Source organism: Nerophis lumbriciformis, linkage group LG34 (assembly GCF_033978685.3).
Source record: "Nerophis lumbriciformis linkage group LG34, RoL_Nlum_v2.1, whole genome shotgun sequence".
Taxonomy (NCBI): Eukaryota; Metazoa; Chordata; class Actinopteri; order Syngnathiformes; family Syngnathidae; genus Nerophis; species Nerophis lumbriciformis.
In genome coordinates this window covers 12215840-12235984 of record NC_084581.2, presented here as the reverse complement: position 1 = coordinate 12235984, position 20145 = coordinate 12215840, and the positions used below count along the sequence as shown (strand labels likewise).

The 20145-nt window shown below is 42.7% G+C and overlaps 1 protein-coding gene across 1 annotated transcript in view; it reads right to left on the bottom strand.

Moving 5' to 3' along the window:
- scara5 (scavenger receptor class A, member 5 (putative)) overlaps positions 1-20145 on the bottom strand; it is a 121340-nt gene that overhangs the window by 95506 nt on the left and 5689 nt on the right. The window contains exons 2-3 of the mRNA XM_061929841.1: positions 16235-16353; positions 7949-8077 (exon numbers count right to left, since the gene is read on the bottom strand). Of these exons, the coding sequence (XP_061785825.1) occupies positions 7949-8077; positions 16235-16346 (241 nt within the window). The 5' untranslated portion in view covers positions 16347-16353. The remainder of the gene's footprint in view (positions 1-7948; positions 8078-16234; positions 16354-20145) is intronic.

Below are 20145 nucleotides of genomic sequence, written 5' to 3'. Positions count from 1 at the left end.
GTCTGTGGTTAAAAGGACTTGAAAGGACTCGAAACTCAAAATGCAGGACTTAGGACTTGACTTGAGACTTTCCAGTCTTGACTTTGGACTTGACTCGGGGCTTGCCTGTCTTGACTCGGGACTTGACTCGGACTTGAGGGCAAAGACTTGAGACTTACTTGTGACTTGCAAAACAATGACTTGGTCCCACCTCTGTTAATCCGATACCAAGTCGTTACAGAATCATACATTGGTCATATTCAAAGTTGTCATGTGTCCAGGGACATATTTCCTGAGTTTATAAACATAATATAAATTAAAAAAAAAACGAAAGAAGATTTTGTGATGCTAAAAAATGTTGATGTAATCATAGTAGTATCGACTAGAAACGCTCCTGTACTTGGTATCATTACATGGTATATATATCTTTTTTGTTTGTCATAAAAAAATACAATCATGTGTGCTTACGGACTGTATCCCTGCAGACTGTATTGATTTATATTGATATATAATGTAGGAACCAGAAATAATAATAACAGAAAGAAACAACCCTTTGGTGCGAATGAGTGTGAATGAGTGTAAATGGGGGAGGGAGTTTTTTGGGGTTGGTGCACTAATTGAAAGTGTATCTTGTGTTTTTTATGTTGATTTAATTTTAAAAAAAATAAAAAAATAAAACTTTTTTTTTTTTTTTTTTTAATTTCTTGTGCGGCCCAGTGGTTGGGGACCACTGATCTACAGACTGTAAGTATGTGTATTCACTGCTTCTAGTGTTGGGCAGTAGCTCGCTACATGTAGCGAAGCTACGTAGCTTGGCAGTAGTGTCGCTACTTTTTGAACGAGTAGCGTTTTCCGTAGCTTAGCTATTTTAGACTCATGTAGCGGGTAGCTTTGCTACAAATGTACTAGCTACAAAAGAAGAGAGAGGGAGAAGAGTAAGAGAAAAGAAAGAGAAATGGACTAGTGCAACTCTTTAGGCAGGGGACAACAAAAATGGAAAAAAATCCACGATGATTTGTTGGTTTACGTATAAGAAAATCAATGATGATTGGTTGGTTTACTATGATGAGTCACGATTGGTTAAGATTAGGACAAAACATTATGTACAGGCCAATCACAGGCAAGATAGGGCGGGTCATCAAACCAGGAAGGAAAATCACAACAAACACATCCCCAATGACGACGAGGGAGTCGGAGAAAAGAAGAGGGAAATATTCAAGCAGGCGATTTAAAAAAGATAAAATAATAAAACCTGGCAGAGAGATTCTCTCTCCTAGATTTTTATTTTAGTGATGAAGACGATGTCCAGGAAACTCACAATGTGTCTACTTGGCTACATTTGGACAAATGTGTGCGTTTTGATAAAACAATGCCCAAAACATTTTAATTGTTTACCTTGTAAGCCCAAATCAAAACTGCTCTTGACATGAAAGACGTGGAACACAAATTGAAGAACACACATTAAGGTGAGTAGAGTTCAAAGTTTTGCTACACATAACTATTGTCAACTGTTCTCTAACAACACAAGTCATTGTTTTTATGTCAAGCTATAAGGCAGAGAAAATTAATAACATTATAGGTGTGGGCCAAAGAAAAGGCACATTAAATTCAATACTTACAGTGGGATGTGGGGACCCCCAGAGGGAGTGGTCGGGTGTCCCCTGCTAAATGACAGTTAGTAGTAATGGACCCTTATTGGGGCCATTACACACACTCTTAGTTACATTAACATTATTACCTATATAAGAACTTAAAATGTAGAAGTTGGGAAGGAATTTCCTCTTAGTAAACTCAGGAAAATATGTTTACTTTAAATATGTTCCGTTTTTTTTAAATTTCCATTCATGTAAAGATGGAGTTTGTTAATGTCTCTTTTGTGAGACAAATGTTTTTCACTTTTCCTTTAGCCAGGTCATTGTCATTTTTCTACTGTGCTGAAAAGTCATTAGAATATATATTATGGTGTTTATTTATCATTATTATTGTTCCACTGCCTTTTATTTGAATTGTTTCCTTGTTTCCCCCCTCATTTTGTACATGGTACGCAACTTAAAAGACATTTTAAAATGTTAAAAAGCCAGACAGAGGGCATATTTCTTGTTTGTGTTTATTATAATAAACAATCAAACTGAGAATTTTTTCCTAGCTTGGTGGAATGTTGTACGCAAAGTTATATATTTATATACATGTAGCTTTAATGTACAAGCTACTTTTGCCGTTGAGCTTGTAGTGTAGCTTGCTGCAATTATCTGGAGATAGCTTCCCCTATAGCTTAGCTACATTTAATTATGAGGAACTAGTAGCTTTGCTTACTACATTTTCAGAGTAGCTTGCCCATCGCTGAAAACACGTGCCAACATGTAAAAAAGCAGGTTTTGCATAATATGACTACTTTAAGAGGATCGAAAGTTTAGGAAAGTCAAAAAACAAACTAGTGTGTGTGTGTGTGTGTGTGTGTGTTGTGGGGGCTGGCTCAGGGGCATTATATGTGAGCGTACATGTGTGATGGGCTGGGGGCCCCCCTGAGAGAAAATGCTCCAGGGGGCAAAGAAAAGCCTGCTTTGATTGCTTGTTCCTCAAACAGCTCATCTAAATTTCTTACAGAACAAAATACCTCAACACGAAGACGACGAACATACTTCATTACAGCACACACACACACACACACACACACACACACACACACACACACACACACACACACACACACACACACACACACACACACACACACACACACACACTAATTTCTTCATCTTTGTCTTTCCATTCACTATCAGCCTCTTCTCGTCTTTCCTCGTCTATTAACAACTTTGACATTTGCAAGGAGGCCCCAGTGCAATGTACACGCTGTAAAGTCACACACACATACACACATGCACACACTCACAAACACAATATCTGTCCGAGAGAAGGCATCATGCCAGGATTTTCCCAAGGTTTTTTCCCAGAACAACTTACAGTACCACAAACAAAGAGATAGATATGAAGTAACATACAGGAAATGAAAATGTGGAGTATGTATATCAAGAACAGTTTCTACTCTCCTGAGAAGACTTTCTGCAAGACTTTGGGGTGTGTCTGTGGGAATTCTTGTCCTTTTGTGAGGTCAGAGGTCAGTGATGTAGGACTTCAGAGAGAGTACTTTCTCACTTTTCTTCTGTGGTCCCTCCCCAAAGCCTTGTCACAAGGTTTGCAGTGTGCAGTTGTCTAAAATGTCCTGCTAAGATGTGCAATTACTTAATAAGAACCCTTACCTACGGTACCTGTTCTCCCACATTTACTCCAAACTCACTTATTGTATTTATATAAATAAGTGAACGTAAGAGCACAAACAGAGAAGTAAAATAGAATTAAATACCAAAAGGTCACAAAAGGAATGTAGTTAGGTCACAAACACACAAATTGTATAGATACTATAATTACAGTAGAGATTACCCTCTCACATTACTGCAAATATTTCATTGCATCTTTGCATCTCGGGGTGGTGGTTCCTCTCTTTAAGAAGGAAAACCGATGGGTGTGTTCCAATTATCATGGATGACACTCCTCAGCTCACACTGTGCCTTTTTTTTTTTATAATGTATTTGTTTCTCCTCCTCCCAGTATTGTGGGAATTTTGATGACCAGCATATATTCTGCATATTAATGAAGACAAAGACGCAAAATAGATTGCACGCCTTATTCTGCTCACGTAACAGACGTGAGCAATGCACTTTGCACATGTTTTGTAGATCAGCTTTGCGTGTGCTATCAAGTTTGCACGTGTTTTTGTACTCTTAGTACAGGGGTCGGCAACCCGCGGCTCTAGAGCCGCATGCGGCTAAAGAGCTCAAAAATGTATGAAAAATGGAAAAAGATAAGGGGGAAAAAAATATATTTTTTGTTTTAATATGGTTTCTGTAGGAGGACAAACATGACACAAACCTCCCTAATTGTTATAAAGCACACTGTTTATATTAAACATGCTTCACTGATTCGAGTATTTGGCAAGCGCCGTTTTGTCCTACTAATTTTGGCGTTCCTTGAACTCACCGTAGTTTGTTTACATGTACAATTTTCTCTGACTTTTGGGGGACGTGTTTTATGCCACTTCTGTTTCTGTTTCATTTTGTCCACCAAACTTTTAACGTTGTGCATGAATGCACAAAGGTGAGTTTCGTTGATGTTATTGACTTGTGTGGAGTACTAATCAGACATATTTGGTCACTGCATGTCTGCAAGCTAATCGATGCTAACACGTTATTTACGCTAGCTATATGTACATATTGCATCAATATGCCTCATTTGTAGGTATATTTGAGGTAATTTAGATCCTTTAAGTCCTCTTAATTCAATTTATATCTCATGACACACTATCTGTATGTAATATGGCTTTTAATTTTTTGCAGCTCCAGACAGATTTGTTTTTGTATTTTTGGTCCAATATGGCTCTTTCAACATTTTGGGTTGCCGACCCTTGCCTTAGTAAAACAGGCCCTTAATGTGTGCTGAGGCATCCAACACCTGAAGAGCAACAACAGTAACTCATCGGCAGCTAACAACAGGAAAAATAGCAGAGGGACTTAACACTTCTCTGCCCGTTTCGAGTCATCCATACCAGCCACACCCCAAATGCCCCTTCTACCCTCTAGTCCTCAGCTGCTCGTCCTCCAAGAACACCAGGTGAGGCAGGCACTGAAAGCTATAAACCCGCGTAAAGCAGCTGGCCCCTGGAGCAGTACTTCTCAAGTAGTGAAGAACTGAGGGGACGTGGTGCGATGCCAGGGGGGGCGTGTTCGAACCCAGGGAACATGCTTTATCAGTATCATGCTTCAAACCCTGCTTTGAAAAGCTGTGCACATTGTAGCCGGTAATCCTGATTTTGTCATTTTGATTAAAAAAAAAAGAAGAAAAAAAAGAATCAGCACAAATTGTTTTAGTAAGAAATCTGCGTTCAAAGAACTACGGCTTATTAGTGATTCCCAGAGCCCAAAAAAAGTCTGCGGGCTATAGAGCGTTTTCTATTCGGGCTCCAGTACTATGGAATGCCCTCCCGGTAACAGTTAGAGATACTACCTCAGTAGAAGCATAGTAGTCCCATTTTAAAACTCATTTGAATACTCTAGCCTTTAAATAACCCCCCTTTTTTTAGACCAGTTGATCTGCCGTTTCTTTTTCTTTCTCCTCTGCTCCCCTCTCCCTTGTGGAGGGGGGAGACACACAGGTTCGGTGGCCATGGATGAAGTGCTGGCTGTCCAGAGTCGGGACCCGGGGTGGACCGCTTGCCTGTGCATCGGTTGGGAACATCTCTGCGCTGCTGACCCGTCTCCGCTCGGGATGGTTTCCTGCTGGCCCCACTATAGACTGGACTCTTACTATTATGTTGGATCCACTATGGACTGGACTCTCACAATATTATGTCAGACCCACTCGACATCCATTGCAATCGGTCTCCCCTAGAGGGGGGGGGTTACCCACATATGCGGTCCTCTCCAAGGTTTCTCATAGTCATTCACATCGACGTCCCACTGGGGTGAGTTTTTCCTTGCCCTTATGTGGGCTCTGTACCGAGGATGTCGTTGTGGCTTGTGCAGCCCTTTGAGACACTCGTGATTTAGGGCTATATAAATAAACATTGATTGATTGATTGAATTTTTGTTTTGTAGGTTAAATTGTGAGCTGCCACCTTATCGTGGTAGAGGAGTTTGCGTGACCCAATGATCCTAGGAGCAATGTTGTCTGGGGGCTTCTATGCCCCCTGGTAGAGTCTTTCAAGACAAACAGGTCCAAGGTGAGGGATCAGAGAAAGAGCAGCTCAAAGACCTTGATGAAATAGAAAAACAAAGGACTCAGATTTCCCTCGCCCGGACGCGGGTTACCGGGGCCCCCCTCTGGAGACAGGCCCAGAGGTCCCCCATGGGGACCGGCCGGGCACAGCCCGAAGAGGCAACGTGGGTGAAGTGAAGTGAAGTGAATTTTATTCATATAGCGCTTTTTCTCTAGTGACTCAAAGCGCTTTACATAGTGAAACCCAATATCTAAGTTACATTTAAACCAGTGTGGGTGGCACTGGGAGCAGGTGGGTAAAGCATCTTGCCCAAGGATAAAACGGCAGTGACTAGGATGGCGGAAGCGGGGATCGAACCTGGAACCCTCAAGTTGCTGGCACGGCCACTCTACCAACCGAGCTACACCCCCTCCAATGGGCTCACCACTCATAGCAGGGGCCATAGAGGTCGGGTGCAGTGTGAGCTGGGCAGAAGCCAAAGGCAGGGCACTGGCAGTCCGATCCTCGGCTACATAAGATAGCTCTTGGGATGTGGAACGTCACCTTATTGGGGGGAAGGAGCCTGAGCTAGTGCGCGAGTCGGAGAAGTTCCGGCTAAATATAGTCGGACTCACTTTGACGCACAGCAAGGGCTCTGGAACCAGTTCTCTCGAGAGGGACTGGACTCTCTTCGACTCTGGCGTTGCACGCAGTGAGAGGCGACGGGCTGGGGTGGCAATTCTTGTTGCCCCCCGGCTCAAAGCCTGCATGTTGGAGTTCAACCCAGTGGACGAGAGGGTAGCTTCCCTAGGCCTTTGGGTGGGAGGACGGGTCCTGACTGTTGTTTGTGCTTATGCACCAAACAGCAGCTCAGAGCACCCACCCTTCTTGGATTCCCTTGAAGAAGTACTGGAGAGTGCTCCCCGGGTGATTCCCTTGTTCTACTGGGGGACTTCAATGCTCTTATTGACAACGACCGTGAAACCTGGGGAGGCGTGATTGGGAAGAATGGACGCCCGGATCTGAACCCGAGTGGTGTTTTGTTATTGGACTTTTGTGCTCGTCACAGATTGTCCATAACGAACACGATGTTCAAACATAAGTGTGTCCATAATGCTGAAAGGTACATACATGTTTTGGAGCAACATATGTTGCCATCCAAGCAACGTCATTTTCATGGACGCCCCTGCTTATTTCAGCAAGACAATGCCAAGCCACATTCTGTATGTGTTACAACAGCGTGGCTTCTTAGTAAAAGAATGTGGGTACTAGACTGGCCTGCCTGTAGTCCAGACCTGTCTCCGATTGAAAATGTGTGGTGCATTATAAAGCGTCAAATACCACAACAAAGACCCTGGACTGTTGAACAACTTAAGCTGTACATCAAGCAAGAATGGGAAATAATTCCACCTGAAAAGCTTCAAAAATTGGTCTCCTCAGTTTCCAAATGTTTACTGAGTGTTGTTAAAAGGAAAGGCCATGTAACACAGTGGTAAAAATGCCCCTGTGCCAATTTTTTTGCAATTGCCATTAAATTCTAAGTTAATGATTATTTGCAAAAAAAAAAAAGTTTCTCAGTTCGAACATTCAATATTTTGTCTTTGCAGTCTATTCAATTGATAAGTTGAAAAGGATTTGCAAATCATTGTATTCTGTTTTTATTTACGAATTACACAACGTGCCAACTTCACTGGTTTTGGATTTTGTACATAGCAGTCCTGTCAGAAACCCTTACAAGCTCGTTTTTGGGACCGTGGCCCACCAGTTGAGAAGCGCCGATGCGGAACAAGCAGCGCCGTGGGAGTTGTATGTTTTCGGAGGTTCGTATTCCACGAGGAGACCCGTTCATTAAAGCCCTCAAGCCAAAGAAGCGGGAATTCACCGTTGGCGTTCACTTTACACTTGACATGGCTTGTTTATTCAATGTGTGTGTTGGACCAATAAAGTACAGCAGACAGCTAAAGTAATGTGTGGAAATGAGCTTCACCATCCCCCAGATTACACTTTGTGTGCGTGTGTGTATGTGTGCACGCTTGTGGGTGTGAGATGGCTGATGTAATGTAGAAACAAGAGAAGGACATGAAACTCTTTCCATATGCAAACTTATTGATCACAGACGTCCGCGATGTCCGAGCTAGATCTCCTCTTAAAGCTAAGGCTAACTTTGTGGTTGGAGACCACTGTAACGAGCACCAATAGGCATCCTTGATAGCGTCCTACCTGCCAGGCAGAGTCCCAAGATGGTGAGAACAACCAGCACGTAGAGCGTCACGATGGCGTACTTGATGGCGGAGAGCGAGTTGAGCTGACCGCAACACTGATCCGCTTTCCTGTGCCGCGTTCCAGAACCTGAGCAGGATAAAAACATGGCAGAAGAGCGCGTTCAATAAGAAGAGACATTTGGCGTTCACGTTTGCCTCGTCTCTTGATAGAGAACACATTACCACTCCAGAATGTTCAAACATAAACATATGATGTTTTGAATATATATACAGTATACTTCCCCACAAAGTATGTTGCCTATTGCTGCTTTGCTGATAACTGAATAATAAGTAAACAATTACAGTCAGTGAGTTATGATAAGAGAGCATTAATGTCTCATTTGACCTATATGCTAGGCCACAATGTTACTTATACGTGCTATATTGATTTTTTTATGTTATATCTAATGATAGTAAAGTTAGATTTAATGCTGCATACATGAAGACATGTGCTTTAACCTTTGTTTTTGTACCAAATGTTACTTATACTTGCTTTATTAATTATTTACGTTATTTCTAAAGTTGGATTTAATGCTCTGTACGTGAACATAATACTTAATTTCTAGACCAAATGTTACTCATTCTTTACATTCAATCCAACAATAGTACTGTTGGATTTAATGGTGTATGCAAGAAAGCAGTCTTTGTTCTTTGGACCACATGTTACTTTTTTACTTTACTTTATTATTTATTTACATTATAGTAAAGTTGAATGAAATAGTTTACACATGAGCATTTACTTCTAAATGTTTACTTAATTTTTTCTCTACGTTATATCTAATAATAAAAAAAAGTTTGAAATTAATGGTACATGCAAGAAAAAAACAGGTTAACCTTCGTGATTTGGACCACATATGACTTATGTCCGGCTTTATTGATTGTTTATGTTATATCTTAGATTTAGACTTAGACTTAGACTTCCTTTTTATTATCATTCAAATTTGAACTTTACAGCACAGATAAGAACGAAATTTCGTTACATACGCTCATGGTAGTGCAGGATAAAAAAAAGCAATAAGGTGCATATATAAATAAATAAATATATATATAAATAATATATAAATATATATATAAAATAAATAAATATATATAAATATATATAAATAAATAAATAAATATATTACTGTACAGATAAATATACTGCACTTTTTCACATGCGTCCACGTTTATGGATGTATGTTATATTGTCTTTTTTATTCCAGCGAATTAATCCATTCTAACAACAATCAAGATGAATTTAATGTAAGTACATGAACATGCTGTTTAATCTTTGTGTTTTGGGCTAAATGTGACTTATTTGTACTTTATTGATTTTGTATGTTATATATAACACTAATAAAGTTGGATTTAATGGCACATACAAGAAAGCAAGCAGTTTATCTAAGGACCACATGTTACCTTTTCTGACATTATTGATTCCTTGTTATATTCTAGTTGGATTTAATGCTCTATAGATGAAAATGCTGTTTACCACTTGATTTTTTTGGACCAAATTGTACTTATTTACCCTCAATTGATTATTTGCCTTCTATCTAACAGTAGTAAAATTTAATTTATAGTTCAATTTGATGCTCCATATATCCATCCATCCATCCATCCATCTTCTTCCGCTTATCCGAGGTCGGGTCGACTCCATACATCATTCTTATATTACTGATTCTTTACGTTATATCTAATAATAATAATAAAGTTGAATCTAATGGTGTATGTAAGAATTTTTTTTATTTTGGCTTCGTTATTCCTGACTTAACAGCTAAAATGTGCAGAAATATAGGCAACAAGTCATCTTTTTTTTAAAATCATAATTATTATTATGATTAATGACTTATAAATCGAACAGCTGCCAAATATCACACCTTCTAATGAAATACCAACGGTTACATGAAGTATATGCACAGATGGAGTGCATTAAAATGTGTTCCAAATTAAGAAGCTGTGTGAAATGCAGCCAGTTGTGATACATGCTAGCAGCATTTGAGGGTATGATGAGTTTCTAATGAGCGTCTACCTTCATGTGATGTTGGCTGGGGTCATACTTTTGAATATGAAACATCATGCCGCAGCTTTTGTTTTGGACACTCGCCAAGTCAGCAGACACACGCGCACACACACACACACACACACACACACACACACACACACACACACACACACACACACACACACACACACACACATTCTTGTATTTGTTACCTTCTTGAGACCTCCAAAAAATGCCTATGTCTTTAGGACCACCTTTTCTCGATATATAAAGATTTGTATTTACAACATTAATAATCTCTGAGCTGCCACCTTACCGTGGTAGAGGAGTTTGCGTGTCCCAATGATCCTAGGAGCTATGTTGTCCGGGGGCTTTATGCCCCCTGGTAGGGTCTCCCAAGACAAACTGGTCCTAGGTGAGGGATCAGACAAAGAGCAGCTCGAAGACCTCCATGAAGAATAAAAATAAAGGACCCAGATTTCCCTCGCCCGGACGCGGGTCAACGGGGCCTCCCTCCGGAGCCAGGCCAGGAGGCGGGGCACGATGGCGAGCGCCCGAAGAGGCAACGTGGGTCTCATATCCAATGGGCTCACCACCCATAGCAGGGGCCATAGAGGTCGGGTGCAGTGTGAGCTGGGCGGAAGCCGAAGGCAGGGCACTTGGCGGTCCGATCCTCGGCTACAGAAGCTAGCTCTTGGGACGTGGAACGTCACCTCGCTGGGGGGGAAGGAGCCTGAGCTAGTGCGCGAGGTGGAGAAATTCCGGCTAGATATAGTCGGACTCACTTCGACGCATAGCAAGGGCTCTGGAACCAGTTCTCTCGAGAGGGGCTGGACTCTCTTCCACTCTGGCGTTGCCGGCAATGAGAGGCGACGGGCTGGGGTGGCAATTCTTGTTGCCCCCCGGCTCAGAGCCTGCACGTTGGAGTTCAACCCGGTGGACGAGAGGGTAGCCTCCCTCCGCCTTCGGGCGGGGGGACGGGTCCTGACTGTGGTTTGCGCTTACGCGCCAAACGGCAGCTCAGAGTACCCACCCTTTTTGAATTCGCTCGAGGGAGTACTTGAGAGTGCTCCCCCGGATGATTCCCTCGTTCTACTGGGGGACTTCAATGCTCATGTTGGCAGCGACAGTGAAACCTGGAGAGGCGTGATTGGGAAGAATGGCCGCCCGGATCTGAACCCGAGTGGTGTTTTGTTATTGGACTTTTGTGCCCGTCACAGATTGTCCATAATGAACACCATGTTCAAACATAAGGGTGTCCATATGTGCACTTGGCACCAGGACACCCTAGGCCGCAGTTCCATGATCGACTTTGTAGTTGTTTTGGACACTCGGGTGAAGAGAGGGGCGGAGCTTTCAACCGATCACCACCTGGTGGTGAGTTGGCTGCGATGGTGGGGGAGGATGCCGGACAGACCTGGCAGGCCCAAACTCATTGTGAGGGTTTGCTGGGAATGTCTGGCAGAGTCTCCTGTCAGAGAGAGTTTCAATTCCCACCTCCGGAAGAACTTTGAACATGTCACGAGGGAGGTGCTGGACATTGAGTCCGAGTGGAGCATGTTCCGCGCCTCTATTGTCGAGGTAGCTGATTGGAGCTGTGGCCGCAAGGTAGTTGGTGCCTGTCGTGGCGGTAATCCTAGAACCCGTTGGTGGACACCGGCGGTGAGGGATGCCGTCAAGCTGAAGAAGGAGTCCTATCGGGTTCTTTTGGCTCATAGGACTCCTGAGGCAGCGGCACAGGTACCGACAGGCCAAGCGGTGTGCGGCTTCAGCGGTTGCGGAGGCAAAAACTCGGACATGGGAGGAGTTCGGGGAAGCCATGGAAAACGACTTCCGGACGGCTTCGAAGCGATTCTGGACCACCATCCGCCGCCTCAGGAAGGGGTAGCAGTGCACTATCAACACCGTGTATGGTGAGGATGGTGTTCTGCTGACCTCGACTGCGGATGTTGTGGATCGGTGGAGGGAATACTTCGAAGACCTCCTCAATCCCACCAACACGTCTTCCTATGAGGAAGCAGTGCCTGGGGCATCTGTGGTGGGCTCTTCTATTTCTGGGGCTGAGGTTGCTGAGGTAGTTAAAAAGCTCCTCGGTGGCAAGGCCCCGGGGGTGGATGAGATCCGCCCGGAGTTCCTCAAGGCTCTGGATGCTGTGGGGCTGTCTTGGTTGACAAGACTCTGCAGCATCGCGTGGACATCAGGGGCTGTACCTCTGGATTGGCAGACCGGGGTGGTGGTTCCTCTCTTTAAGAAGGGGAACCGGAGGGTGTGTTCTAACTATCGTGGGATCACACTCCTCAGCCTTCCCGGTAAGGTCTATTCAGGTGTACTGGAGAGGAGGCTACGCCGGATAGTCGAACCTCGGATTCAGGAGGAACAGTGTGGTTTTCGTCCTGGTCGTGGAACTGTGGACCAGCTCTATACTCTCGGCAGGGTCCTTGAGGGTGCATGGGAGTTTGCCCAACCAGTCTACATGTGCTTTGTGGACTTGGAGAAGGCATTCGACCGTGTCCCTCGGGAAGTCCTGTGGGGAGTGCTCAGAGAGTATGGAGTATCGGACTGTCTGATTTTGGCGGTCCGCTCCCTGTATGATCAGTGTCAGAGCTTGGTCCGCATTGCCGGCAGTAAGTCGGACAAGTTTCCAGTGAGGGTTGGACTCCGCCAAGGCTGCCCTTTGTCACCGATTCTGTTCATAACTTTTATGGACAGAATTTCTAGGCGCAGTCAAGGCGTTGAGGGGATCCGGTTTGGTGGCTGCAGGATTAGGTCTCTGCTTTTTGCAGATGATGTGGTCCTGATAGCTTCATCTGGCCAGGACCTTCAGCTCTCGCTGGATCGGTTTGCAGCCGAGTGTGAAGCGACTGGGATGAGAATCAGCACCTCCAAGTCCGAGTCCATGGTTCTCGCCTGGAAAAGGGTGGAGTGCCATCTCCGGGTTGGGGAGGAGACCCTGCCCCAAGTGGAGGAGTTCAAGTACCTCGGAGTCTTGTTCACGAGTGAGGGAAGAGTGGATCGTGAGATCGACAGGCGGATCGGTGCGGCATCTTCAGTAATGCGGACGCTGTATCGATCCGTTGTGGTGAAGAAGGAGCTGAGCCGGAAGGCAAAGCTCTCAATTTACCGGTCGATCTACGTTCCCATCCTCACCTATGGTCATGAGCTTTGGGTTATGACCGAAAGGACAAGATCACGGGTACAAGCGGCCGAAATGAGTTTCCTCCGCCGGGTGGCAGGGCTCTCCCTTAGAGATAGGGTGAGAAGCTCTGTCATCCGCGGGGAGCTCAAAGTAAAGCCGCTGCTCCTCCACATCGAGAGGAGCCAGATGAGGTGGTTCGGGCATCTGGTCAGGATGCCACCCGATCGCCTCCCTCGGAAGGTGTTTAGGGCACGTCCGACCGGTAGGAGGCCACAGAGAAGACCCAGGACACGTTGGGAAGACTATGTCTCCCGGCTGGCCTGGGAACGCCTCGGGATCCCCCGGGAAGAGCTGGACGAAGTGGCTGGGGAGAGGGAAGTCTGGGCTTCCCTGCTTAAGCTGCTTCCCGACCTCGGATAAGCGGAAGAAGATGGATGGATGGATAATATATATTTTAATTATAATTTTTTGTTTGGAATTGGTTTTTAATCTTCATTATTTACTTCAAGTTATTACAGTATGTCTCTATATACATATTTATTGATTTTTTTTAATTAAAGGGGGCACATTTCAATTCCTCTGGCACACACATGTTATTACATATGTTGGCCAAAGGGGGAGCACTTCAATTTTTTACGCACACTTGTTATTTCATATTTTATATATATATATATATATATATATATTTTTTTTTTTTTTTTTTTTTTTGTCCTGTCCAGCTTTTCAGGCAAATCATATAGTTGATGTAGATGCCCATATCGGCTGTACAAATTTACTTTACAAAAGACAAGTGTGGGATACATCTCTTGTTGCCTTATTTGTATTTGACTTTATTAAATGTATTTATATTATCATTTGATGCAGCCGGGCCGGAGCAGGAGGGAATAGAAAGAGAAAAAAAGGAAGACAGAGGGGGAAATTGTGGGGACAAGAGGGGGATAAGACAGAGAGACAAAAACAACAACAGCATACACAACAATAACAACAACAACAACAATAGAGCAACATCAGCAAATACGATATGTACAAATATGATGGGGGAGCACTTTGAAAACCGACACACAGTCAATTTGAAAAATCCCTCCTTTTTGACCACAGATGGCTATCTGTTAATGGCCACTATAGCCTTAGTACCGTAGTGTATTTGTTCCTCCTATGGTCACATAAGGGACGCGGGTTGTCTTACATCAGCACCGGAAGTCGTAAAATCAGCTGTTCAACTGGCGGGCTGAATAGGTGAAGTCCTTCTTTAGTCTTGTTTTATCATATATTGCTGCCTATGCACCTGTCAATGTTTACCTTTGTATGCACATTAAATCAACAACAAATCCTGACTTTGGAGCAATGTTCACGGACTCTAGTATTTGTCTCTCAATTAGAAGCAACGGTTTTCCGTATTGAGACCAAGATTTTGGTCCTCACTTGTTCACCGGTCCTCATATGGAAGGTACTTTTCTTTGTTAAAGTCTCTAGAAATACAGCAACACACACACACACACACACACACACACACACACACACACACACACACACACACACACACACACACACACACACACACACACACACACACACACACACACACACACACACACACTTTTACCCTATATAATGAAGAACACACACACTATCCTGCAGCTCAAACACAAACACAGCTGTCTTAGATGTGTCACATGCTTGGAATGTATAGACGCACAGAGAAAAAAAGGCCATCTAAGCAAAGATGCAGCAACTTCGCATCATGCAAAAACACCAAACAGGAAGTTTAACGGCGGCAAATGGCAGACACTGCATTGCTTCCTCTTGATGTGCTAATATTTGCTGGCTGAGCTAAGCTAAGCCTTCACTTAGTTATGCTAAGATAAGCGAAGTGTGTCACGCTTTCAGCCTCTAGTAACCCAAAACATGTTTAAGTTAGGAGGAAGCTACGTGACCTCTGCCTTGAAACTGCCCTTTGAAGGCGTTCGTTTTTGCCTAACTTCCTGTTTGCGAAGGCCTTTGCATGATCTGTTGACCTTTTCACAACTTGAGGCAAGTACCCGAATTAAATAACATAAGTAAATTAAACATAGCCTATCATTAACCAATGATTAATTGATTATTAATGTGAAATTGCATATTAAATAATGTGTACATTATTGAAATTGTGATATATAGCCTTAATCACTTTATTCAAACTATTTATTAATTATTTATTTCAAAATCAATTTATAGATTTCATTGCCTATTTAATTATTTGCCGACATTTCTATTTAATTGTATCACATTTTTATTAATCAGTTTCATTTGTATTGATTTCATTTTATTTTTTTATTTGATGTGTTTATAATTGTTAAATGGAAGCGATTGAACAAATACACTAAATATTTATAAAATCCAATTGTTAGATCCTTAAAATATGATTAATTATATATAAGTGTGAACAGATAAATTCAATAATCTATAAATGATTGAAATCGTGATACATAACTTGCTCAGTGGCCTTGTGGTTAGAATGTCCGCCCTGAGATCGATAGGTCGTGAGTTCAAACCCCGGCCGAGTCATACCAAAGACTTTAAAAATGGGACCCATTACCTCCCTGCTTGGCACTCAGCATCAAGGGTTGGAATTGGGGGTTAAATCACCAAAAATTATAGCCGGGCGCAGCTACCGGTGCTGCTCACGGCTCCCCTCATCTCCCAATGGGTGAACAAGGGGATGGGTCAAATGCAGAGGACACATTTCACCACTAGTGTGTGTGTGACAATCATTGGTACTTTAACTATAACTTTAATCAAATGTACTATAATTTTATTTAACATTTTAATTAAACTGTTTATTTATTAATTATTTTATAGCCAGGTTCATTATTTCATGACCATGTATACATTTAATTTCAAGACATTCCTACTCTTTCTATTACTAATGTTTTTAATTTAATTGTATTGTTTTTTCCCATTCATTTATATATATGTTTTCATTCTAGTTATAATCAAAGTCACCATTCAAAGAGTTCCAGTGGATTAGATCAATAATCTGATTGGTTGAGCTGCAATGTCATCTGGTTTGGTGTCATAGTTATGTGAGTGCATATGTCAACATATGAATAGATGAGGAAAAAACACCCTGCAAAAACAACATGTCTTACCTTCGTCACACAGGTTAAGTTTGGACAGGTTGTGTCCGTCGTAGGCGTCCTCGTACATGGATGCGTTCTCACGCTCCTCATAGGTGCTCAGGTACATGGCCTTGTTCTCCATCGCCTTGCTGCGCGCACACACACACACACACACACACACACACACACACACACACACACACACACACACACACACACACAGATGAACATGCAGGTTAAGAAAAGGATGTCCAAGGTAAACACAATGGCAGGAAGTGTGTGCGGCGTGAGGATTGTGCGTCGGATTTGTGATTTTAACCTTTTTCCATCCATTCCTTATGTTACGTTTGGCTTGAAGGAGAATTTTCTGTAAGCCCATGAATTAAAGATGACACAGAAAGACCAACACACTCTGGCTTGTGTGTCAGAAGACATTTATGTTGTAACAAAACAGCAATAGCTCTAGCACAAATTATGATCTCTGATAAGAAAATGGAACTTCCCAACTTAACCATCTTGGTAGTACTGATTTCTTTTATGCAAGATAACAGAGATGGAACCTCTGTAATGGACGTTCTTGAGGACATACGAGCATTGTTGTCGAAAAAAAAAGACAGCTGTACGTCACACAAAAAGTCTGCGTTCAATGTCACACATGTTTTGCTTTTTTTCGAGGGTGTTCAAAACAAGAGGATAATAAAGGTACGCAGTATGAAAAAAAGCTAGTCTGTTTAACAGGCGTTAACTTCTTTTTGCACTTTTATGAACGGTAAAATGCTTAACTGTGACTGAAAACACTGCCTGTTCATTTAATAAAGTGTTTATGATGGCCACAGTTTGACCCTGGAACAGATTACAGATGTCTATCGCCACACTGTGCTTCAAAATTTACAGCTTCACGCTATCATGTTTTCTCCCCATTTTTTAAAGCAAAGTTTACATGTTTTTGGCTTAGATTTTGGGTTGGGTACCATTTGAATCAATACTAATAATCAACAGATCCAATTTTCTGTACTTTTGTGTGTGTTCGAATGTCTGATGGCTAATCAGTAGCATGTGTATGGCATATCCAATGTAAATATGTACTGAGCTAGTAAATTTTGAAAAGTGGATTTTGACTGTACTTTTGAGCGTCTTTTTTTTTTGCCAACGGACTTCAATCAATCAATCAGTCAATCAATCAAAGTTTATTTGTATAGCCCTTAATCACAAGTGTCTCAAAGGGCTGCACAAGTGTCTCAAAGGGCTGCACAAACCACAACGACAGATCCCACATCAGGGCAAGAAAAAACTCAACGCAATGTGCACAATGAGAAACCTTGGAAGGGACCGCAGATGTGGGGGACCACCTCCTGGGCAACCGGTGCAATGGATGTCGAGTTGATCTAGTTAACAATGTGAGAGTCCAGTCCATAGTGGGGCCAGCAGGGGATCATCTTGAATGAAGACAAGTCAGCAGCGCAGAGACGTCCCCAACTGTGGCACAGAGGAGTGGTCTGTGGTCCACCGCGGGTCCCGACTTTGATAATAACCTCTCCACGCAGGAGAGGGGGGCAGAGCAGAAAACAAAAGAGACAGCAGATCAACTGGTCTAAAAGGGGTCTATTTAAAGGCTAGAGTATACAAATGAGTTTTAAGATGGGACTTAAATGCTTCTAATGAGGTAGCATCTCTAACTGTTACCGGTAGGGCATTCCAAAGTACTGGAGCCCGAATAGAAAACACTCTAAAGCCTGCAGACTTGTTTTGGAGTCTGGGAATCACTAATAAGCTGGAGTTCTTTGAACGCAGATTTCTTGCCAAGGCATATCGTACAATACAATCAGCAAGATAGGATGGAGCTAGACCATTAAGTATTTTATACGTAAGTAGTAAAACCTTAAAGTCGCATTTTAAATGCACAGGAAGCCAGTACAGGTGAGCCAGTATAGGCGTAATATGATCAAACTTTCTTGTTCTTGTCAAAAGTCTAGCGGCCGCATTTTGTACCAACTGTAATATTTTACTGCTAGACATAGGGAGACCTGAAAGTAATACGTTACAGTAATCAAGATGAGACGTAACGAACGCATGACTAATAATCTCAGCGTCGTTGGTGGACAAAATTGGACAAATTTTAGCGATGTTACGGAGATGAAAGAAGGCTGTTTTAGTAACACTCTTAAAGGTGCTATATGTTGTAATGTGGCCAGAAATGGTACTGCAATCACGGTCAAAATTATGTGGTCCCCTCCCACTCTCCATGACTGAGGTTGCCAGATACGCAGCTGAATCCGAATCCTACTCCAAGGAACTTCAAATGGCAATCGACGAGTCCTACGCTGTAGGTTTCTCTTGTTTATGCTTCTTGCAAGATAGATTCCAAAGTAATTATGGTAAATGGATTATACTTGTATAGCGCTTTCCTACCTTCAAAGTACTCAAAGCGCTTTGACACTATTTCCACATTCACCCATTCACACACACATTCACACACTGATGGCGGGAGCTGCCATGCAAGGCGCTAACCAGGACCCATCAGGAGCAAGAGTGAAGTGTCTTGCTCAAGGACACAACGGACGTGACTAGGTTGGTAGAAGCTGGGGATCGATCCAGGAACCCTCAGGTTGCTGACACGGCCACTCTCCCAATTGCGCCACGCCGTCCCCACATTTACTAATGTCGATTAGCCAAATGTATTTGTAAAGTTACGCAGCAATATTTTAGTCGAGAGTCGGGACAGATTGTTGGCATTACCCTGCTAAAATGTCCAATTTGACCGCACTACTTTAATGGCAAGCCAAGGCCAACAGTAAAATTGCCGCCACATTTTGTTCAGCTTAACTCCATGTTGCATCCAACCTGACACACTGAATTGTTTTCCATTTACAAACATCACCATCTTTCAGTGCAGAGTGCAATTCTATGAGCCAACCCACGCTATGCAAAAACCACGTCACGCATAAATCATATAGCCTATTACCATGTCAATACACAAAGTAGAAAATCATTACATGTAATGCATTATACTGTACCAAGCAAATACCACCCCATATCTGCCTGATGCACATACAGTACCAGAAACCGCAATTAGCCGTGCAAATGTTGGAACCCATTTCCTCAGCGTATCTGCACATTGAGAACGAAATAGGCACACATAGGTTTTATTTGTTGAGAATATATTTTGCCCTGTCAGTTGGATGACACTTAAACATACAGGCTAAAGGGCATATATTTCCCCCGTTAGCCTATATGGCGTTGTGTCATTGACCGAGCTAGCATGCTAAGCATTACACTAGTGTGATGGTGCTTCGCTCCTAAGCATTCGTTGTACAAACACACTAACTTTGTTAGACAAGGTCATAGACTGTATTGGACAATATAGTTTACATACGAAATGTCCATTTCCATTTATTACAAGTAATAAGAAAACATAAATGCCTTACTTACCTATCAAGGAGGTAATTAGCGAGGTTTGGCATCAGATGTTTAGACAGTTTAGTAAGTATGAATTGTTTTAGTTATATTGTAAAACTTACAAACGTTGCTTTGAGTGATGAATGAAAAGTCCTTTTGAGCAGAAACACTATTGACGAATAGTAGACATAACGGGATATACTTCCGGTTCAAGGCACGAAACAAGAAGTACATTTTTCACCCGCAGCATCTGTATTGAGTGAACTCGTCCAAAAGATGGCGCCATAGCACAAACAATAACACACCTTGTCAGTATCTCTGTCGGTGTTCTGTGAAAATTATTTGTTGAATGCAAAACTATATGGCCGCTGGCGAATAACAATCTATAGCTTAGGCGCACCGTTTTATAAGCAGGGTTCAATGTGTAGAAAAAAGTATCGGTTTATAGTCTATAAAATACGGTGTATGGGGTTTTATTTGGGCACGGCGTGGCGAAGTTGGTAGAGTGGCTGTGCCAGCAATCGGAGAGTTGCTGGTTACTGGGA